At 35.6% G+C, this 24,615-nt stretch overlaps 1 protein-coding gene across 2 annotated transcripts in view; it reads left to right on the plus strand.

The window, feature by feature from the left end:
• GXYLT1 (glucoside xylosyltransferase 1) overlaps window positions 1–24,615 on the plus strand; it is a 94,650-nt gene that overhangs the window by 60,028 nt on the left and 10,007 nt on the right. For both annotated transcript variants that reach the window (XM_020979762.2, XM_020979761.2), the window contains 3 exons: window positions 2,480–2,605; window positions 5,635–5,886; window positions 24,234–24,357. In XM_020979762.2, the coding sequence (XP_020835421.1) occupies window positions 2,480–2,605; window positions 5,635–5,886; window positions 24,234–24,357 (502 nt within the window). The remainder of the gene's footprint in view (window positions 1–2,479; window positions 2,606–5,634; window positions 5,887–24,233; window positions 24,358–24,615) is intronic.

Consider the following 24,615-nt stretch of genomic DNA (forward strand, 5'->3'; position numbering starts at 1 on the left):
TATTCTTGGACAAAGCAGAAGCAAAAATAGACTTAATTAAAAGAGATAATCAGAGAAACTACATTTTGCTAAAAAAAATACCATTTACAATGAAATAATAGAAAAGAATTTTACAGCAAGTTTTTCTGATAAAGGCCTCATTTCTCAAATATATAAGGACTTGAGTAAAATTTATAAAACTAAGAGCTATTCTGTTATTGATAAATGGTTGAAGGATATGAAGACATTTTCAGAGGAGCAAGTCAAAGCTACTTATAATCCCATGAAAAAAATTCTCTAAATCACAAATAATTAGAGAAATACAAATTAAAAGAACTCTGAGGTACCACCTCACACCCATCATAAATGATAATTGCTGGATGGGATGAGGGAAAATAGCTACACTAGTGAATTGTTGATGGAGTTGTGAACTAGTCCAGCCATTCTGGAGGACAATTTGAAATTATGCCCAAAGGGCTATAAAACTGTGCATACCTTTTGACCCAGCAATATGTCTACTGGGGTTAGGTCTATCTCTCCAAGAGATCAAAGAAAGCTGTAAAGGATCTATATGTAAAGAAATATTTATAACAGCTCATTTATGGTAGCAAAAAACTGGAAATTGAGGGGATGCTCATCAATTGGGGAATAGCTGAACAAGTTGTGACATATTTTATAATGGAGCAATATTGTTCTATAAGAAATGATGATGGGGATGGTTTCAGAAAAAACATCGGAAGACTTAAATGAACTAAAGTAAAGTAAAGTGATCAGAACCAGGAAGATCTTGTATATAGTAACATTAATACTGTATTGATGGTCAACTTTGAAAGACTTAGCTGCTCTGATGAATTCAGTGATTCAAGACAGTTCCAAAGAACTCATAGTGAAAAAAGCTATCCACCTCCAGAATAGCAACTAGAGTTATTATTTTTGAGTTAAATGAAATTTGGTATTGCCATAGTAATGATTATTTGTCATTTTATTATTAGGTATTCATGATGACAGTTCTTTTAGGACACTGGATCAGTATGTTAAATGGTACCATAGTGTTCTGAAAAGAAGTGAATTTACCTAAAAGGCAACAAGTTGAGTTAGTTATAGGATTGGACCCAGTAATACTTGGAACTTGTATAGTATTTTTTCCTTCACTGGGCCAGGGGACTCAGAATGGTTGTAAAAATGTCAAAATATTTTGTAAGAAACAGTAAGATTGCAGTATAGTCTTTCATTAGTCTATCTACTGCCTAGTTGTGTAAATCATAGATGTCAGACTCATGGTCTGTGGGCCAATACATGGCCCTCAGGGATCTATTTCTCTTTGAGTTTGATACCACTGGTATAAATGATAATCCTAGAGTGCAAGTCTAACTGTGTCACTCCATTTCTCAATAAACTCTAGTTTACTTACAGGCTTAGCTAAAAACATCTTTTTTTATAGTTGGCATTTAAAACCCTTTACAACATGGCCCAACTTATTTTTCCAGCCTTATTGTACTTTACTTCTTTCCTCACAATCTAGCCAAACTGACTTTTTTCCTGGTTCTACACACAATTCTACATTTCCCACCTCCATGCTTTTGCACTGACTGTACCTCATGCCTGGATTGTACTTCTTAATCATCATCAGTTACATGAAGTCTTTTCTGATATCTCTAGCTGCCAGTCCTCTTCCCACCATTACCTTTTAATTTACATTGCATGTATTTATGTTTTTGGTTTTGTTTTGCTTTTTTTTGGTGAGGCAGTCGGGGTTAAGTGACTTGCCCAGGGTCACACAGCTAGTAAGTGTCATGTGTCTGAGACTGGATTTGAACTCATGTCCTTCTGACTTCAAGGCCAAAACTCTATCCACTGTGCCACCTAGCTGCCCCAGTATTTATGTTTTTATATGTTGTCTATACCTGCCCTCCAATAGAATGTAAACTCCTTCAGGTCAAGAATAGTTTCAATTTTGTCTTTGTGTTCCTCACACCTAGCATAGTGCCTTGTGCCTACTTGGTGCTTAATAAATGTTTGTAAATTGATTGTGTTCAGAATGGTTTGTCTTAAGTATATTATACTGTATTCTAATTCTTCAAAAATTGGTAGTTTTCTTTTTTACTACTTATAAATGAATATTGAGTATAAACTTATGAGATCAAAAATAACATACTAACAAAACATGAGCTTAATTTCTTCATTAGTATCTCATGGATAGTGTAACATTAAGAAACTGAATAAAAACAAGCAGTAGAGAGTTATACTATGATTTCTGCAAAACAATACAACATAAATGATACAATTTTTATTTTAAAAATTATGTGAACCTTCTCTCCAGTTCCTTAAAAACTATAGATTCATTTGAGGAGATTTGATATTGAATTGTTTTACTTTTGTCTTTATATTTCCAGTGCCTAGAATAATGTCTTGTATATACTTGGTGCTTGATAAATTGATCTGATTAAAAAAAAAAGACTAAACTATTTTTTCTCCTTTGGTGCTATTGTTTTTATCTTAGCTCAACGGCTGGAAATTTCTACAGACATTTAATTACACTATCTATCCAATAACTTTTCCGACTGAGAATGCAGCAGAATGGAAAAAACTCTTTAAACCATGTGCTTCACAAAGATTGTTTTTACCAGTAAGTTCTTAAAAGAGACAATACTAAAAAGCTGTTCATAAGCGATTTTTTTGATCAAAGCATGTTTTTATTTTATTTCAGTATTGGAAATTAGGTACATGTGAGTAGACAGCAGCATTATTAACACTAGAGAATTGAATAGAAACTCTCTTTTGCCGGGAATTGAACTTAGATGGCCTCTAAAGGTCTCATGGCTCTTCTAGCTACAAATCTGTGATCCTGTAATCTTAAGCAGAATAAAGGATATCACTGCAGTGATGTAGAACTGGAAAAGGAGGTTGGGCCCATTGCTTTCAGTGCATGCCTGTAATCCCTACTGTTGGGGAAACTGAAGATGATGGATCTCTTGCACTCAGGAGTTCTGATCTTCTTCTGTAGGCTGAGTTAGTCAGGTGGCCTCACTATGTTTAACATTAATATGGTAAGTCCCCAAGAACAAGGTTTGTGGGAAGGGAGCCAACTTGCCTAATGAGGGGTCATCTGGTCTAGGTCAGAAATAGACTATGTCGAAAGTCTTGTGTGGATTAGAGTGGGAACTGTCCCTTGAGAAGCTCCTGTATTTCCAGCCTGAGTGAGATAAGGAGACCTAATCTTTAAAAAGAAAAAGAAAAAAAATAGGAAGCAAGGAACAGCATATGTGCTTCATTTGGTATCTATAGCATGTAAAAAGAAACAGAGGAAGGCATCCAACACATTGACTGTGGATAATTTATGGGAGAACACGGACTAGAGTTAACTTTGACTAGGCATTGGTGCTTTGCTGTGTGCACCAAATACTGAAGTAGTAAAAGCTTAAGAAAATCAGTACCTTCAGGAAAGGATATGATTATGCCAACCATTAAGTCTTAGGATCAAGAAAAGAAAGTGCTTTTTAAAAGAGACCTTTGTGAGACCATATAAACTGATATTGATGTGAAAAATAGGTTTACCACACACACATATAACTCTGTGTGTGTGTGCATAAAACAAGAAACAAATTCCATTTCTTTGTGATTCCTAACTAAAAAAGTTTAGTATTAACATAATAATTGACATAATAAACATATTAGGACCAAAGTCTATTCCACTTGACATGGCATGTTGGCCTACCTAGTCTTGATCTTTCTCATCCCTTTTCAGACTTCTTCCCCTGCTTCCCTTTGCTTTTCCCATTTATCAAGGGGAATATAAATTAAGAGTGTAGAAATAAGAAAAGGCTTACTCAAACTTTTGAGAAATGTTTTGTTGCAAAGTGGCATAAATTCACTTAATTTTATACTAAATTTGTTACAACTTCTGTTTCGTTGTATTACTCTAAAATTGGCTTGAGTTTATTATTTTCTGTCATACCTGTTCCTTTCCCCACTTTTTAATAGTTCAGTTGGCTCTTGTGTGGTATATATTCTTTTACAGATGTAATCTATTTCATGTCCTAAAGATAACCTGTATCGAAAACATCATTCCTTAAAACTTACCGGGTTTGTCTTTTATATTCATTATATCTTTGGCCTTATTTAGCCAGAATTAGGTGTAAAATAATCCATACTTTCCTGAATGATGGGCCTTGGATAAAGTTGTTTTAGTTCCCAGATAATGAGATGAAAAGTACTAATCTTTTGGAAAAAACATCCTTTCAAAAGGACTCCAGAAATGCTGAAGTGATTGTATTAATTTCTGGTTGCTCTCTCTTCAACCTTAAACTTTAAGCTGTTTATTTCCAGTTCATTGAGTAGGTAACAGTCTCTAAACAAATACTTAGCAGTATATCATTGTTTAAAAATGGAATTTTTAAAATAAAAAAAACAAAATGAAATTGGGGTTATGAACAGCTTAGTAAGCCCCCAACCAGCTCCTGCAGCCGTTTTAAGGTTTGTAAAGGGAATTTCCTCACAAGTTGTATGTGAAGTATTAGTACAAATGTTTTCATTTTACAGTTGAGGAAATTTATTTTTTAAAGTCTAGAATGTCATGATAAATCAGTCTTCAATCTTTATTTTCTAAATTGAATAATTTATTTTGGTAAATTTAGTAATTTTGTAAATTAATAGTTTAGTTTTTCTTCCTCATTCTTTAGATTATTAGCAACTAATACATAGCAGTTATAGATTTGATGAATGAATGAAAGAAAAAGCCTTTATTGAGTTGGAATAATTTTTCTACATGGCAAATAGAAAAAACAGAATAGAGTCTGCTTTAAAGGACCTCATACTCTTAGTTGAGGGAGACAATGTACAAGAGAAAGTTTAACTGAAGAGTGAATAGCAAACTCCAGAATTCCCAAGGGAGTTTTGGTAGTGCAGATGATGAGGTCCAGAGGTCCTTAGGTTAACTGGGTGTCTGGATGGTAAAGTCTAATGGTCCTTAATATCACCAGAAGGGATAGAGTTAGTTACTTCCATCTCATCTAATCCCTGTGAGCAGTGAAACTTCCTAGATGGGTCCTAGTCAGCTCAGACCAAGGGGAGAGGGTAACAGAAGAAAGCAAAAGGGGTTTGTTGGTTATAGGTCTTTCTGTCACCCAGTCATTCCAGATAAATTACATTATAGAGTCTTAATCTGAAAAAAGGATATCAGAAGACCTTAATTCAGATTCTATCTAAGTTACTTATTACTTGTTTAACCTTGAAGAAGTTACTTAACCTCCTTGGGCCTCAGTTTCCTCATTTGTAAACTGAGGAGGTTGGACTAACTGGCCTATTCTGAGGTCCTTTCCAGCTCTGCATCCATGAAGTATTGCATTTTTCTTTTTTTTGCTGTTATCTTTCCCACAGATTTGGAACACTGATGTGGACAATTGTTAAAATATTTGTTTTTGTTGAGAGTTACTACATTTAAAATAAAAAGTTCATAATAATATTATATATGCAGTAGGTAGTTAGGGTGAAAAAAATCAAATTTTGAAAAAGTTAAATTTGTGAGAGGCAAATTTTCATTCTTTTTTTAAGCTAATATAAATGTATAATTGAAATTTATATGTAATCAAAACAGTGCATTTTTTTCCCCAGGCAAAGGGGAATTATAATTGATTGTTCAAATTTTCTTCTTTACAGTTAATCCTGAAAGAAGTTGACTCACTGCTATATGTTGACACTGATATTCTTTTTTTACGCCCTGTTGATGATATTTGGTCACTTCTAAAGAAATTTAACTCCACACAAATTGCTGCCATGGCACCAGAGCATGAGGAACCTCGGATTGGTTGGTATAATCGCTTTGCCAGACATCCGTACTATGGAAAAACTGGAATAAATTCTGGAGTTATGTTAATGAACATGACTCGAATGAGAAGGAAATATTTCAAGGTAAATTAGTGATATGAGTAGTTGTTGGAAATGTCACATTCTTGTTTCTTGAAATTTTGTTTCTAAGGTTCGGATTTCTTTTTCTTTTAAAATCTTAAGTCAAAAGAACTGATTTAGGGAATGCTTTTAGTGGAGTAAAATCCTATTTGTTCAGGGTGGTTAAGATATTCTGATTAATTTAATACTAATTGCCACATATATGTTATGTCTTTGTTGATGAGCCGTTTTCAGTCGTGTCCAACTCTTTGTGAACCAATTTGGGGATTTCTTGGCAGAGATACTAGAATAGTTTGCCATTTCCTTCTGCAGCCCATTTTATAGATGAGGAAATTGAAGCAAATGGGATCAGGTGACTTTCCTAGGGTTACATAGCTAATAAATGTCTGAAGCCAGATTTGCATTCAGGAAGTTGAGTATTCCTGACTCCAGGCCTGTCACTCTATCCACTATGCCACTTAACTGCCCCGTATAGGCTATTCAGATAGGCAATTTTCAGAACAGTAGAATTCAAAAAAATAGGTAACACTAATGAGATCAGTCATCTGGGAGATATAATATCAATGAAGGTGCTCTGTGAAGGCTTGTCACAACACTGTTCTAAATTGCGTTTAAGGGCTAGTTTATTTTATAAATTTATACCAATTTGGTACTCCCACTTTCTTAGAGCAAGCAAATTCCAACTTACTATTGATGTCATTCAGAATATGGGGAAAATACCTTTCTTGTACTGTTTCTCCCTGGATTATTGTTAATAATCTCAGTTCCACATTCCTTAGTTCCTGTCTTCCTCTGTCTTTTCTTCTCAGTATATCTTCTGGAACTCTCTGCTGTTAACCACCATCTCCCCATACCAATCAATACCCCCATCGACTCCCCCCACCCCAATCCCTTCACACACACACACCCTTAATATCTTTTTCCTCCTTCCACTTCCTGGCACTGACTCAAATATCATTTTCTTCTGTTCTGATCTTTATTTCTCTCAGTCATCTTTNGTCATCTGATGGCAAGATAATCTCAAGATACTCTCCTATTTTCCTTGGTCCATTACAACCCCATTCATCACCTTTGATAACTTCAGTTTTCATACTGGTGACCCTACCATTTGTACTCTGGCTTCATTTCTTCATCCCCCTTTACCTCTATCTTATAGGAATAGAGATTTAGAATTGTAAGGCGCTTTAAAGACATCTAATCCAAACACCTCATTTTATAGAAATTGAAGCCAAGAGTTGCAAAGTAACTTGCCCAGGTAATGAGTAGAAGAACCAGGATTTGTCCACAGTCACTCTGAATTTAAATCTAATGCTTTCCCTCCCACTACACCAGGCTATCTTCATCCTAGCTATCCTAGGATGGTCATACTTTGGATCTCAATGTCATGCCAAAACTCATTCGTCAAAATTATGAACTCTCATTTTCCTTTATTGCTCATAATCTTCTGTCCTTTCACTATTCCACCTTATTTGAATTCTAGAGCTGACTGCTTTTTAACCTCATTGTAACCTCTGATCCCTCTCTGTTCTACCAGTCCATTATCCCTGTCTTGACTTCATTTTTAAAATTACGTATTATATAAATTATATGATTACGTAAATTATGTATTTTTTTATTGGGCAAAACTCCTTTTCCTCCTTTCACCTCAACTCTCCACATCCATTCCATTTAGAATGAAAGAAAAATAAAACCCTTTTTACAAATATGTTTAGTCCAAAACATGTGCAAATATGTGCAAAAATATGTGCAAAAAATATATGTCTCATTCTCTACTCTTGAGTCTTTTACTTCTCTATCAGGAAGTGGATAGCATGTTCTATCATGAGGCTTTCTGAAATCATGGTTAGTCATTACAGTGATCAAAGTTCCTAATTCTTTCAAAGCTGTTTATTTTTACCATATTGCTGTTGTTGTATACATTATTTTCCTGGTTCTGTTGACTTCACTCTGCATTAATTTATCTATGTCTTCCCAAATTTCTCTTGTATTTTGAGTGGTGGTGGTAAAGGGAAGTATGTTGAGTGTTTTGTTGTTCTGCATCTCAGCTTCAGCTGAGGACCTACCGGCTTTCAGACCCAAAGTCTGATCTAGGGTAAAATCTGATTGCTATCCCCTGATCTGAGATTACAAGTTCTTGACCTGGGTTTGGATCTGAGCAACAATAGGTGGACTCAACCATTATCAGCCAGTTCAGAAACTCTGTTGGTTTAGAGTGACAGAATTGCGGGTTCTCTTTGGCCTGGGATTTCAACTCTGGTTATTCCTCTACAGGCTTCAAACTGAGCTGGAAAATTAAACTGAGACCCTCTGCTTCTGGGATTGAGCCATACTACTACTGCTACTTGGTTCTGAACCTCCTCCACTTTGGAGGAGAGTGCAGGTCCTCTCCTTAGTTCCCTTGAATCAGTAACCCAGAATGGAGTAGTAGACAAAAAGCAGCCATTTGATATCTATCTCTTACTGTGGTTCCCCAGTATTGGTGTGAGGGTGCCCTTGTATAGGTCTGGAACCTCCACTTGCACTGGTGTGCAGCCTTTCCCTGTACTGGAATGCTTCCTAGGCAGCAGTGCTGGCCAGAGCCCAGTGTCTTCAGAATCTGTCTCCCTGTTCTCACCTAGACTTAAAAAATGACTCATGGTGACTTTTTCTTAGATTTCCTAATCTTTTCCAAATTCCATCCTGCTTTCTCTCTCCTCCCCTTCCTCCCTCTCTCTCTCTCTCTCTCTCTCTCTCTCTCTCTCTCCTCTCTCTCTCTCTCTCTCTCTCTCTCTCTCTCTCTCTCTCTCTCTTTTTGGTGAGGCAATGGGGATTAAGTGACTTGCCCAGGGTCACACAGCTAGTAAGCATCAAGTATCTGAGATCGGATTTGAACTCAGGTCCTCCTGACTCCAAGGCCGGAGCTCTATCCACTGTGCCACTTAGCTACCCCTTCTTCCCCTTCCGTAAGGAGAATAAGCAATCTGCTATCACTTATACGCATGCAATCATGTAAAACATCTCCATTTTAGTCATTTTGTGGAAGAAAATTTGAGCCAAAAAACATAAAAACAAAATGAAAGAAGGAAAGTGAAAAATAGTATGTTTCAGTATGTATTCAGATGCCAGCAGTTCTTTCTCTGGAGACATAGCATTTTTCATCATGAGTCCTTTGGGATTGTCTTGGATCAGTGTATTGCTGAGAATAGCTAAGTCATTTACAGTTCATTGTACAGTATTGCTGTTACTATGTACAATGATCTGGTTCTGCTCCTTTGTCTCCTTTGGTCTCTGCTCCTACATCAGTTCATGTAAGTCTTACAGGTTTTTCTGAAATTCTGTTTGTCATTTCTTATAGCACAATAACATTCCATTACACTCAATTACGATAACTTGGTCAGCCATTTCCCAGTTGATGGGCATTCCCTCAATTTCCAGTTATTGGCCACCACAAAAAGGGCTGCTATAAATATTTTTATACAAATAGGTCCTTTTCCCTCCCCTTTTTAAAAATCATCTCTTTGGGATATAGATCCTGTTGTGGTTTTGCTGGATCAAAGGATATACACAATTTTATAGCCCATTGGGCATAGTTCCAAATTGTTCTACACAATGGTTGGATCATTTCATAACTACACCAAAAGTGCATTAGTGTCCCGGTTTTTTATATCCCTACCAACATTTATCATTTTCTTTTTCTATCATGTTAGCCAATCTGTTAGGTACGAGGTGGTACCTCAGAGCTGTTTTAATTTGCATTTCTCTAATCAATAGTGATTTAGAACATTGTTTTTTCATTTGAATATTGATAGCTTTGATTTCTTTGTCTAAAAACTGTTCATATCCTTTGACCATTTGTCAGTTGTGGAATGACTTGTAGTCTTATAAATTTGACTTAATTCTCCATATATTTGAGAAATGAGGTCTTTATCAGACATGCCTGCTGGAAAAAAACATTTCCCCCAATTTTCTGTTTTCCTTTTAATTTTGGTTGCATTGGTTTTGTTTGTGTGAAACTTTTAAAAATTTAATATAGTCAAAATTATATATTTTACATTTTGTAATTATCTCTATTGTTTGATCCTAAATTCTCTCTTTTTCCATAGATCTGACAGGTAGACTATTCCATGTCCCCTTACTTTAATTATGATCCTATATGTCTAAATCACGTATCCATTTTGACCTTAACTTGGTGTACAGTGCTTACGCTGCCGTACTATGTTTCTGCCATACTGTTTTCCAGTTCTCCCAGCAGTTTTTGTCCCAGTAGCTTGGATCTTTGAGTTTATCAAACACTAAATTGCTATAGTCATTTATTACAGTGTAATGTATACCTAATTGATTCCACTAATCTACCATTCTATTTCTTAGGAAGTACCAGATTGTTTTGATTATTACTGCTTTATTATATAGTTTGAGATCTGGTATGGCTAGACCACTTTCCTTTTACTTTGTTTTTTATTAATACCCTTGATATTCTTACCATTTGTTCTTCCAAATGAATTTTGTTATTTTTTCTAGCTCTATAAATTTTTTTTGATAGTTTGATTGAAGAACTAAAATAATTTTGGTAGAATTTAGGTAGAATTAGGTAGAATTGTCATTTTTATTCTATTGGCTTGGCCTATCTATGAGCAATTAATATTTTTCCAGTTGTGTAAATCTGACTTTATTTGTGTGAAAAGTGTTTTGTAATTGTGTACTTGGGGAGAGGATTCTGGGAAGATGATGGAGTAGGTCAGAAAACTTTAGACTCTCCAAATTTCCTTCCCCAAAAAAGACAACATCACCTCAGAGCAGCAGAAATAAACAAAGGGTAAAGCTATTGTTCTAACAAGATAATTTGGGAAGACCCCAGGAAAGACCTGACCTGCAGGGGCCAAGGTTTGACCTGAGTGAAGTACAAACACCTCCAGGCCAACTCTGCAGAATCTACTGAGCAACAAGCCCTAGGGGCAGCTGGGCTGAGAGGCAGCCTTACCCTTAGCCTTAGAATCTTTCATCTTGCAGACAGTGGAGGGGGGAGAGGGGTTCCTGATTGCTGAGTAGGAGAAGATTGAAGGATCTTTCACTGTTGAGGAACACCAAGCAGTGTCCCAGACTGTGGCTGCAGGGGAAAGAAGCTAGCATACTCCTGGGGCCAGTGAGGCTCAGGGATTCTGCTGGCTGTGAACACTTGCAGGAGAGCAAAGTCCTGGTTTCATTTCAGGGCAGAGAGGACAGCCATAATTTGCAGCCACAAGAGAGATTGCAGAGAGCAAGAGTGTTTGTGGGACGGTGTGGCTGGGAGCATGGCTTAGGAGTGGAAAGGAGAGCCTGAGGTTGTGCCCAGAGACAGACTTCAGAAAATAACAGTAAGAAGGACCTGAGGCTTAGGTATCATTCCCCATATCTCAGGACTACCACTTGATTACACTAATAACTGCTAAAAACAAAATAAAACAAAAAACAAATAAATAAAAATGAGTAAACAAAGGAGAAAGGACCCAACCATAGATAGTTACTATGCAGAAGAGAAGACCTGGGTTCATATTTAGAGGAAGATAATGGAGCTAAAAAACTCACTCCTTTTCCAATGAGGAATGTCAAATGGTCCCACACACAAGAATAGTTCTTGGAAGAACTTAAAAAGGACTTTAAAAATCAAATAAGAGAGATCAAGGAACAATTAGGGGAAAAAAAGCAGTTCAAGAAAATTGTGAAAAGAAAGTCAATCAACTGGAAATAGAGAATGAAAAATTTAAGGAAGAAAATAATTCCTTGAAAACTAGAATTGGGCAAAGGGAAGCTAATGACATTCTAAGACATGAAGAAATAATAAAACAAAATTAAAAGAATGAAAAAATAGAAGAGAAAGTAAAACATCTCATCAGAAAAACAACCAATCAGGAGAACAGATTGAGGAGAAATAATATAACAGTAGTCAGACTACGTGAAAATTACAATAAAAAAAAGGAATCTTGATACACTATCCCAAGAAATTATCAAGGGAAAATTGCCCTGAAGTTCTAGAACAAGAAGGCAACGTAGAAATAGAAAAAATCCACCAATCACCACCTGAAGGAGATCCCAGGAGGAAAATTTACAGGAATGTCATGGCCAAGTTTCAAAGTTGCTAGGTTAAGGAGAAAATACTGGAAGCAACAAGAAAAAAAAGCAACAATTTAAATATCATGGAGCTATAATGAAGATTACACAAGACCTAGGAGCTGCTATGTTGAAGGACTGGAGGTCTTGGAATACTGTATTCTGTAGAGCAAAAGAGCTGGGGTTATGACCAAGGGTAATTTACCCTGCAAAATTAAGTGTAATCCTGAATGAAAAAATAGGAGGGGAGCATTTAATGAACTGAATGACTTTCAGGTATTTGTGATAAAAAACAAAACAAAACAAAACAAAACAGCAGAACTTAAGGGAAAATTCCACATATAACATCCAAGAGAAATAGAAGGTAAACATTAAAGACCAATGATAAGGGACTCAGTAAGATCAAATTGTTTATTTTGTATATATGAAAATATTACAGTACTCTTCTGATTGTCATCATTATTTGAGTAGTTTGAAAGAAAGGCATGGACTGAGCTTAGTATGATGAGATGATTTTAAAAAAATGGGAACTGTAGGGAGAGATAAAAAGGAGTAATTCTGTCATACAAATGTCATAAAAGGAAAAATTGACATAGAAGAGGCAAATGGGGGCAGGGCAGTTAGTGCTGGAACCTTACTCTCGTTGGGAATAGGTTAAAGAGGGAACAACATATATATGTAGAAGGGTATAAAAGTCTTCTAAATTCAGAAAGAAATAAGAGGGAAAGAGGATAGGTGGGAGGAAATGATAAAGAAGGTACTGTTAGAAGAGTGGATAGGTTAAGGAATGAATAGGAGGGTAAGATAGCAGGTAGAAGTAAAGCAGAGGAGTGAGGAGGGATAGGGTAAATAGGGTGAGAAGGATAGTTAGGAAATATAGGAAGAAGGAAAATACACAACAAGTAATTATAACTTAGAATGTGAATGGGACGAATTTACCCATAAAGTGGAAATGGATAGCAGATTAGAAATTTGAATTGAACAATATGTTGCTTTCAGGAAATGCTATAAAAATGAAGGATACACACAAAGAAAAAATAAAGGCAGCAATAGAATTTAGTATGTAAAAAAACAGAGTTAGTAATCATGATCTCAGACAAAATTAAAGTTAAAATAAATTTAATCAAAAGTGAAAAATACAGAAACTACACTGTTAGCAATATTTTTTTCTCAATCTGTCAATAAGCCTTTATTAATATTTACTATGTACCAGGCCCTGTCCTAAGCTCAAAGGAGACAAAGAAAAACAAAAGACAGGTCTTGCCCTTAAGAAGCTTACAATCTTTTAAAAAAAAATTTTTTTTTATTAATTTATTTTGATTTATCAACAATCACTTCCATAAGTTTTGAGTTTTAAATTCTTCTCCCCCTCCTTCCCCAAGATGGCACGCAATCTGATATAATCTATACATGTACATTCCTATTAAACACATTTTCACATTAGTGATGTAAGGAAGAATTAGAACCAGTAGGAGGAACCACCAGAAAGAGGAAACAAAACAAAGCAGAAGAAACAAAATAGCAAATAGTATTCTTCAATCTGCATTCAAACTTCATAGTTCTTTCTTTGTATGTGGATAGCATTTTCCATCATGAGATCTTTGGAGATGTCTTAGATCCTTGCATTGCTGAGCAAGGCAAGTCCACCAACCTTAGTCATCGTACAACATGGCTGTTACCGTGTACAACGTTCTTCTGAGTCTGCTCACTTCACTCAGCATCAGACCATACAAGTCTTTCCAGGTTTTTCTGAAGTCTGCTTGCTCATCATTTCTTATAGCACAATAGTATTCATATACCACAGCTTATTCAGCCATTCCCCATTTGATGGGCATTCCCTCAATTTCCAATTCTTTGCCATCACATAAAGAGCTGCCATAAATATTTTTGTACATAAGTGTCAGCAATATTCTTGAATATTATTTTAGACCACTTAAAATGCCTAGACAGTATAAAATATGTGAGCACATACCTGCTAAAACAGATACAGGAACTATATGAACAAAACATAAAACACTTTTTATGCAAATAACCTCAGATCTAAATAATTGAAGTAATATTTATTGTTCATGGGTAGATAAAGCCAATATAATTTTTAAAATGACAATTTTACCTAACTCATCTATTTGTTCAATGCCATCCCAATTAAATTACTAAAAAATTATCTTGCTGAATAGGAAAAAAAATAACAAAGTTCATTTGGAAGAACAAAAGGTCAAGAACTTCAAAGAAACCAGGGGAAAAAGATGTAAAGAAAGTAGATTCAGCAGTATTAGACCTTAAATTATATTTTGAAGTGAGAACATTGTTGAAGTATAAAAAGAATAATTTCTATTATCTTAAATTAAAATTCTCTTGTATAAATAAAACTTATGTAGTCAAGAATAGAGGGAATGCAGAAAATTGGAAAAAAACTTTCATATACAATCTCTCAGATAAGATATGATTGAGTTGGGATATTGCTGTGGTGTAGGAAATGATGAGCTGGTTGATTTAGAAAAACATGGGAAGACTTGGACTTATAAAGGAAGATACTATCCACTTTCAGAGAAACATGATAGGAGGAAATGTATGAGTGTATATGTGTGTATGTGTATATTTTTGTAAATACCTATGAATATATATATATATATAGCTATGCTTAATTGTAGCTGCCCTTAGAGTATTGGGTGGAGGAAGGAGAAGAAATAAAGTAAAAAGTGCACAGCAAAGAACAAAAGAAAACCAACAAGGAAGCAAAGAAAAGCTGGGAACCTTTGAAAACAATGTGTCATATTTATTACATAGGTTTTATTGAAATGGAAATTTATTGTTTTATATTAAATCTTCTCTTATGGTCTGCTGTGTACATGGCAATTTTTTTCTTTTCTCATTTTTTTATTTAAAATTAAAAAAATCTACCAAAAACATTTGTATCTATAGTTTCTGGGTTTTCCTTGGCAGATAAATTCCCAAGTATTTTATATTGTCTAGTTATTGTAAATGAAACTTCTCATTCTGTCTCATGCTGTTTGGTTGGTAATTGATTGGTAATATATAGAAATGCTGATGATTTGTGTGGGTTTCTTTTATGTCCTGCACCTTTTAATTATTTCAAGTAGTTTTTTCAGTTGATTCTCTAGGATTTTCTAAGTATACCATCATATCATCTGCAGAGTGATACTTTTGTTTCCTCATTACCTATTCTAATTCCTTCCATTTTTTTCTTCTTCTCTTATTGTGATAGCTAACATTTCTAATACAACATGAAGACAACATCCATAATCAAGCAAAATGAATACCTGCATAGGCCATCTTCAGAAAATAATTATGTCTCATTTTGCACTGTTTTTCACCTCTCTATCAGGAGAATGGGTAGCATGTTTCATGATTGATATTCTGGAATCATGGCTGGTCATTATGCTGAGTTCAGTTCCTAAGTCTTTCAAAGTTGTTTTGACTTTACAATATTATTGTCATATACATTTTTCTCCTGGTTCTGTTCACTTCACTCTGCATTAGTTCATACAAATTTTCTTTATCATTTCTTATAGCACAATAGTATAACATCATGTATGCCATAACTTGATGTACTTTATTGGCATCCCCTCAATTTCCAATTCTTTGCCACCCAAAAGGAATTCTAAGTAGCTGTAAGTACATCTTTAGTTAGAATTTGTTTTGCTTAGTACTGATCTTTCCCTCTAATTTTCCTTTCTCCTATTCTCACTGTTGAGTGAAATGTATTTCTTTACCCCATTCTGTGTGTGTGTATGAGTGTGAGCATGTGTGCATTCTCTTTTTTGACCAGTTTGGATGAGAGTGAGATTCAGCTGTCAGCTGCTTCCCTCATCTATTTGTTCCTCTTTTTTTATGTGAGATAAATTATTCTCTCCTTTTCTTCCTCTAGTATATTCTTACCTTTCCATTTTTCTATTGTGATCATAATGTAATAGATCTTCTGTCTAATTAGACTCCCTTTATGACCCCTAATTGTAATAGGTTTCACATGGGACAGATGTATTATCTCTTTATATTAGAATGTAAGCAGTTTATCCACATGTTTAGTCCATTATGTTTGTTTATCTTTACTTTTTTCTCTTTCTCTTGACTTCTGTGTTTGTATATCAAATTTTCTTCTCAACTCTGGTCTTGAAGTTCTCTATTTCATTAAAGATCCATTTTTCCCCCAGGCCCTGGAATAGTCTGTGTAGGCAGTTGGGGTTAGGTGACTTGCCCATGGTCATACAGATAGTAAGTGTCAAGCGTCTGGTCTGAGACCAAATTTGAACTCAGTTCATCCTGACTCCAGGGCTGGTGCTCTATCCACTGTGCCACCTAGCTGCCCTCTGTGCAGGCATTTCTTACCAAACTCTGTTCTCACTATCTGCAGATCTTTCTTTCTGTCTCCCTATGCTGACTTGGGCTGTAAAAATGATTCACTGTATCTTTTCATTGTATTTCCACTTAAGCATTTTGCCTAGTACAGCTAAGTGGTACAGTGGATGGAGTGCTGCTCTTAGAATCAGGAAGACTCATCTTCATGAGTTCAAATCTGGCCTCAGGCAGTTACTAGTTGTGTGACTCTGGGCAAGTCACTTAACCCTGTTTGCCTCAGTTCCTCATCTATAAAACAAGCTGGAAAAGGAAATGGCAAACCATTCTAGTATCTTTGCCAAGAAAACCCCAAATGGGGTCACGAACAGTCAGACATGACTGAAAAATGACTGAAAAAAATTTTCTAAATCTGTTTGGAGGGGTTTTGTGGTGGAGGAATTCACTTTATTGTTAATCTGCCATCTTGGCTTTGCCAATTTTGGCATGAAATTTTTTTAATATGATTTTAATTTTAAAAAAAGATGATAATAACTTGCCCTCCAACTTGAGAATAATATTTTTATGCATAATCTGTGGTCAAAGACTATGCCTCAGATTAAGCTAAATGTTTAGGGGACCTGTGGTGTTAGCAATGGATGCATCAGCAAGTATAAGGAGGGTTTTATGCTAGTAGATGGCTAGTGTGAACAGTTTTCCATTGGAGTTCGTTATTGACCATTCAAGACATAAAAAGAGTGTGTGTGTAGATTGTTCTGTTTAGATGTGGTACATAACATTATTTGATTGATACTGAAATGAACTGGTTTACACAGCTATGTCATTAATGCCATTCATAAACCGTATCCTGTAAATAAGACTTCTTTTAGATTTGTTGATAGTTTTACCCTGAGTATTGATATTTATACAGGAGAAAAGTAAGGTTGCCTCTTCAGTTCAGTGGTTTTTAATTTACCATTGGAACTTGCAGTTTGTGCAGTACTGATGACAGGATCAGCATTTATCTGACCAGAAAATTTATCCTGGCATACAGGATGATCAGGACATGCCTGAGACTCACTTGTACAACTGCTGGAAAATGTGAGTGAGATTGCCCACATTGAACTTTTATGTTTCCCTTTAAGATAGATGTAGTGACCCTGGTGCCACAAGTTGTAGAGGCTGATATTGAGAAGATAGGTCATTGGGTTAGATTGTTGACCTCAACAAACCAAAATGGGTTGGCTCTCTCCATACTTCATCAGTAGCTTGGTAACTGACTGCTTACATCATGGTTCTTTGTCTCTGAACCTTCTTCCTTATATTTTCTCTTTCCATGACTTGTCTGTCACTGTTCTCTCCTAGGTCTTTCCTTATCTGTTTTCCATTTCTTAGTATTATACTATATGACTGAAAAAGGGGCCTTAAGTAACACCTCTGAGGAGGAGGATGTAGAGGAAAGCAGAAACTTACTCTGTTTGGCTAACAACGTTCTACAGCAGTGCTCAGTCAGAGGACTAAAAAAAACAGAAAGAACTAAGGCAGGAAGTGTGAGGGGGCTGCACTAGGTTTGAAGGAAAAAGGGGCTGTCATCTAGCTGGGGCTAGTTTTGTCATCCCAGAAGTCATTTGGGGCAGGGAGTGTGCGTGTGTGTGAGGGGCTGCACTAGGCTTGAAGGAAAGGGGGCTGTTATCTTTTTGGGGCTGGTTTTGTCATCCTAGAAGTCACTTAGGGCAGGGACTATGGCGAGTGAAAAGTAAATTCCTCTATGGGAGGAAGCTGAGACAGCTTTGAAGTACATCCCACTGAGGATCTGCCGTCAAAGGCGATGGAGTCAGAAAGTGAAAAAAAAAGAGGAATATAAGGGCAAAAAAGACTAAAACTCCCAAATCTCTCAGGAAGACAAAAAAATCACTTAAGAACCTTAATCACAAGTAGATAAATCCTTAGAGAAGATTTTGAAAAGGAAGGGAAGATGGCAGTTGAGAAAGACACGTCAATGAGTCCAAACTCAAATGAGTCAAAATATTATAAAAGCAGTTTATGGCCTGCACAACTGAAATAATTGTTGTAGTAGAAACACTTGAATCCACAGTGGTGAATCTCTCCAAAGAAACAAAATAGAGAACTACTGGTTGGGAATACAAGTATACTGAAGTGAAGGATAATCTAGAAAAAGAGAAGCAAAATATGGTAATGTTAAGAAAACATGATTTCTATACAAATAAAACATGCCAATCTCAAAGACAAGATGTGTAGAGATAACTTAAAAATTATAGTTCTTCCAAAAGAACACGAGAAGTAAAACAAAACAAAACCAAACAAAAAAACTGTGATACTCTAATGCAAGAAATAATACCAAAAAACTGCCTACAACTTTTGACTACAGAAAACAAAGTGACAATCTAAAGAATAAACATATTTTTTCTGGGGGGGGGAATTCTTTCAAACTACAAGATGTCTAATTGTTAAACTTAATTTAAATAACACAATACAATTAAATAATAACAAGCTTTAATAAATAAAGTATTAATTTATTAATTTAATAAACAAGCATTAAATAAACTTTAATAACAAATTCTGTAAATAACCAGGAGAAAGAATTTCAAATATAATCCAAGGTCATATACCCTGCAAAACTGGGCCTAATCATTAATGGAGAAAAGAATAGTCTTCAATATAAAAGAAACATTTGAAAAATTCCTACTAAAAAAAAAAACAACCCAGATGTGAGCACATTTTAAAATTTGCAAACATACTGGAAAACAGAAAAAGAAGATAACTTTAAAAATGCAACTATACCAAGGAAAGCACACTGGCTTCCTTGCTGTTCCTCAAACAAGACACTGATCTCTTGGCTCTACGCATTTTCCCTGGCTGTATCCTCCATGACTGGAATGCTGTCCTTCATCTCTATCTCCTGGCTTCCTGCAAGTCCCAACTAAAATCCCATCTTCTACAAGCAGTCTTTCCCCTCCCCTCTTAATTCTAGTGCCTTCTTCTGTTAACTATTTCCTATTTATCCTACTTGTTTGTGCATATTTGTTCACTTGTTGTCTCCCCCATTAGATGGTGTACTCCTTGAGGTCAGGGACCATCTTTTGCCTCTTTTTGTATCCCCAGCACTTAACATAGTGCTGGTACATGATAGGTATTTAATAAAAGCTTATTTGCTGAGTGACCTATATCCCATGTAAATCTATGTTATACACACAGGTATAGGTGTTTATGTGTATAGATTTATAAGAATAAATCCCCATAAATATTCTCTTTTTTTTCTTGAAGATTACAGAAAAGAAAATTTGCAGCCTTTTTTAATCCTTTAAAAAGTTCTAACTTGGCTCCTTGTTGCAGTTTTCAGTTCAATTTTAGCCTGACATTGATGTAAATATAATACTTTTCACTGTTCTGTAATTTTACTTTTTTTTTTTTGACTAGGCGAAGGGGTTAAGTGACAATTTTACTAGTTTGACAATGGCTGATGGCAAACAAATTTTTAAAAAATCAGTGTATTTAACTTTCTGTCAGAGGATTCTTTTCTCCAACAGTCAATTTTTTGATTTCTTAATCATCCCATCATCTCCATCTTCTTCTCGTTTGAACTCCACAACCAATTACTGTAGAAGATTTAAATAATTTTGATAGAAACTCTGGCTTTAGTATGTCTCTTATTTAGCTAATTTATTTCATTTTCTTTTTGTTATAAGAAAATTAAGGAAAATAAGCTTAGAATATTAGTCTTCTGCTGGGTAGTGCATAGTAACTTTATCCCAGAAGATGGTGCTATAAGATTTTCTAGGTTTAATATTGAAGAATCATGAAGAGTCATGATTCTTCAATAACCCTGTAGGTAGGTGCTATTATTATTCCTGTTTTACAGATAAGGCAAATCAGAGATTAAATGATTTATCCAAGATCATATGGATAGTAAGTGTGTGAGGCTGGATTTCAAATCAGGTCTTCCTGAATACCAGGCCTTGTGCTGCCTCTGAGTTTAAAATAGATACCATTTACTGTATTGTAGAAAAGATCATTTATTCCTATGTATTCCAGTGGAAATGGGTGTTATATTTTGTCAAGCTTTTTTCTTCATCGATTAATATAATCATGGTTTTTGCTGGTTGTTTTATTAATATTTTCTATTATATCTACTGCTTTCCTAAGATTAAACCAGTCCCTGCAGTCCCGGTTTAATCCAACGTGGTCAGAGCACATATTTTTGATATATTGGTGTAGTTTCTTTTACCATTTGGTCTAGTCTGTTTTTTAAGGTGTTATTTTTTTCAGTATTTTCTTGTGTCTCCTTTACCAAGCTGTTGACTCGTTTTTCATGATTTTCTTGCGTTACTCTCATTTCTCTTCCCAGTTTTTCCTCTATTTCTCCTGATTTTCAGAATCCTTTTTGAGCTCTTCCATGGCTTGAGACCAATTCACATTTTTCTTGGAGGCTTTAGATGTAGGAGCTTTGACTTTGTTAAGTTCTTCTGAGTGTGTATTTTGATCTTCCTTTTCACCAAAGTTTCTGTAGTCAGTTTTTTCCCCATTGTTTGCTCATTTTCCCAGCCTATTACTTGACTTTTTAACTCTTCGTTAAGGTAGACTCTGCTTCTAGTGTGGAGGGTGTACTGTCAGGGGTTTTGTGCAGCTACTTTCAGAGATAGTTCTAGGGACCTGTGAGTTTTCAGTTCTTCTAAGGTGGTATGATCTAAGGAGAAGTGTTTACTCCTCTCCTGGCCTGTGCTGTGGTCTGTAAGTGACCACAAGCACTCTTTTCTGCCCTGGAACTATGAGGAAGGTCCCCTCTCTACTGCTGCCACAAGCTCTGCTGTACTATAGTTCTCCTCCTTGCCCTAGCACTGACACCCAGGATTACGACCCAGCTCCAAATATGGGCAAAGCAACAGAGCCTCAGTGCTAGTAAAGAGACTCCTGTAATCTCCTTCTGACCAGCTGCCACCACTGCTGCTACTAATTCCATCATTCCCAAAGCTCGCTCCTGGTTTGCTGGACTGCACTCCTCTCTCAACCAGGTGAAACGGAACTTTCCTGTTGACCTTCCAGGTTGTCTTGAGCTGGAAATTTGTTTCACTATCTCTTTTTGTGGGTTCTGCTGCTCTAGAATTTATTTAATCATTTTTAAAAGGTATTTGGAGGAGTTTGGAGGAGAGCTCAGGTGAGTTCTTGCCTTTACTCTGTAATCTTTGCTTCCCATGCCCAACTTGTTGATGAAAGTATTTAGAGATATAAATTGTCTTCTATGAACTGCTTTGAATGCATCTTAAAATTTTGATTTGTTGTTGTTTTCTTGAAATTATGTGTTGTTCTATGATTTATTCTGTAACACACTAATTCATTAGGATTAAGTTATTTTTCAATTTATTTTTAATCCTTTCTTCAAAAACCCTTTGTTGGATGAATATGAATCATATTTAATTATTATCTCCATACTGATGATTCTTTAGTCAGCCTATTCTGCCCATACCTCTCTGCTGACCTGCAGTCTCATGTCTTCATCTGCCTTTCAGATTCTTGAACTGGATTTCCAAAAGACATTTTAAACTAAACATATCCAAACCAAAACTCCTTATCTTTCCCCCTAAATCTTCCCCATATCCTACCTCCCTTCATACCTTGAGAGCAAAACTATACTCTCAGTCCCTCAGGCTTGCAATTCCTCACTATCTCTCACCCTCCACATCCATATTGTTGCCAAGACCTGTGGATTTAACCTTTGCAACATCTCTTGAATTTGCACCCTTCTCTTCTCTGATACTACCGCCATTCTGATGCAGGTCCTTATTACCTCATGCCTGCACTGTTGCTATAGTTTACTTGTAGGTCAGCCTGCCTCAAGTCTCTTCCCATTCCAGTTAGTTCTTCATTTAGCCACCAAAATGATTTTCTGACCTACTCACTAATCTACTCATTAAACTCCAGTGGCTCTCCATCACCTCTGGGATAAAATACAAAATTCTCTCTTTGGCATTCAAAGCCCTTTATAACCTAGCCCCTTCCTACTTTTCCAGTCTTCTTACACCTTACTCCCTGCCACAAATTCTTCAATCCAGTGACACTGGCCTCCTTGCTCTTCCACAAAAGACACTTCATCTCTTATCTCTAGCTACCTCTTTGACTGTCTGTCCCCCATGCCTGAAATGTTCTCCCTCCTCATTTAAAGCTAATGACTTCCCTGGCTTCCTTTACATCCTAATTAAAAACCCATTTTTTTTTTCATAGGAAGCCTTTTACAACCTCTCTTAATACTAGTACCTTCCCTTATTTTAATTCTGTATGACTCTTCATGTTTCAAATGTGAGATAATGATTTCAACATTTTTTTTACTTCAGGTCTCATCTCAGTTGCCATGTCTGTGAAGCCTTCTCTGAATCAATTTCCTGCTCCTCCCTTCTCAGATTTCTCTATAGCACTTTTCCTCATCTCCCTGCCAACCTTATATTCAATCTTGTATTGTGTTTATCAGAGTACATATTGTATGTTTCATAGTATACTGTAAGTTCCTGATGTACAGACTGTATACTATAAATTCCTTGATGTACAGACTGTTTCAGTTTTGGTTTTGTGTCCCCTTGTAGATGTTGAACTGAAAAAAAAATGTTTTTTTATTGTAATTGCCCAAATTACAAATTACATCCCCCTTCATGGTAATGCCCAAAGATGATATTCAGATTCTCTATTGAAGAATAGCAGATATAGGCAATTTCATGGCATGTATTGTGCTCCTTCCACCTAAAACTGCTGATTTATGATAACTGCATTTCACCTCTTGCCCTTCTGAGGGTGGCAATGTGAATTTTTTAGTATGTAATTAGCTTTCTGGTTTCTGGTGGTGAGGTTTAATAGTGAATAATGGTGATTGACCAGAAATGGAACGAGTTCTTCAAATCTAGATCAAGTTGATGGCTTCAAACCAGACAGACTTTGAGGGCTTCTCCTTACAGTGTTCTGTCATCCAAATTTATAGCTACTATACTATATTTATAAGTGCCTCTTTTGTAAACTTTCTTGTTTGCTAGTAAAGTAGAAAGATTTTTGTGTTGTGAGCATGAAAATGGCCAAAATGCACTATTCCAAAATCAAACCCCTTAAATTAGCTTTTCCCTTTTCAATTCCTGGACTTAATTTTATGGACTAACATGATGCTTTTTTTTTCTTCTGTATTTCTGTAGATTTATTGAAAGGTCATTTTCTTGGTACCGCTTTGTTAGGTTACTTAAGCCAACTTAAATTTGTCTTGATGAATTAGAAAGAAAATTCTAAAATGAATCAGATATTTAGGAGTAAGTGAATCTGTAAAATGCTTCTCAGAATGAAGCATGAGACATGTGAGACATATTATGATTCTTTGATTTATCTTTAAAGGGATGTTTTTCCACAGCATCGTGACAAAGGGAAATTTGAACTACTTATAGGTATTGTGAAAGTTAAGCGGTGCATTGTCCTGATTATATGCTCTCCCAATACTGTATGTACCATATGTCAGTTTAAATTCATTAACTTATAACTAGCTTTAACCAACAGTCCAAATTATTGTTGTTTCAGTATTGGGTAAGGAAACTATTAGTGTAAACCTGGAGCATTAAATATGTAAATATAAATAAATATATATGTATGTTTTATATTATATATATGTATTTAATGTATATTTTATGCATACATATACATATATACTCAGACCTCATAAATTCCCATGAAAACCTGCAGTAAAACTTATGTTTGTATTTTCTCTAAGTTGTCTCATTTACCTAAGTTGTCCCTTTTTTGACCCATGCATTTGATAACTGAATCAGAAGGCATTTTCATAGGGGAAACCAAAAATAAATAAGCCAAGGAGGACTAAATGCTGTGGTATTGTTTTTTCCCTTAGCTGTAAGTTTTTGTGTGACTTAAAGATGAATAATTTTGCAAATCATTCTGCTAGACTTTCTTTTGAGACTATACTTAAATATAATCTTAATATGTTTCTTTCCTTACAGAATGACATGACAACTGCTCGTTTACAATGGGGAGAGATACTTATGCCATTACTTAAAAAATACAAGCTTAATATCACATGGGGTGATCAAGATTTGTTAAATATAATGTTTTTTCATAATCCAGGTAATTAGATGTTTTTGTACTTTTAAACATACTTTTAAAGCCACATGGACAATTCCTAGTCATCAGAACTTAAAAATTGTCATAGTTTTCAGTGAGTTGTTGTTGTTGTTGTTGTTTTTAGGCAATGGGGTTAAGTCACACAGCTAGTAAGTGTCATGTGTCTGAGGCCAGATTTGAACTCAGGTCCTCCTGAATCCAGGGCCGGTGCTCTATCCATTGTGCCACCTAGCTGCCCCTAAACTCATTCTTGTCATTATT

This window comes from Phascolarctos cinereus, unplaced genomic scaffold (genome assembly GCF_003287225.1).
Source record: "Phascolarctos cinereus isolate Bilbo 61053 unplaced genomic scaffold, phaCin_HiC Scaffold_1;HRSCAF=81, whole genome shotgun sequence".
NCBI lineage: Eukaryota > Metazoa > Chordata > Mammalia > Diprotodontia > Phascolarctidae > Phascolarctos > Phascolarctos cinereus.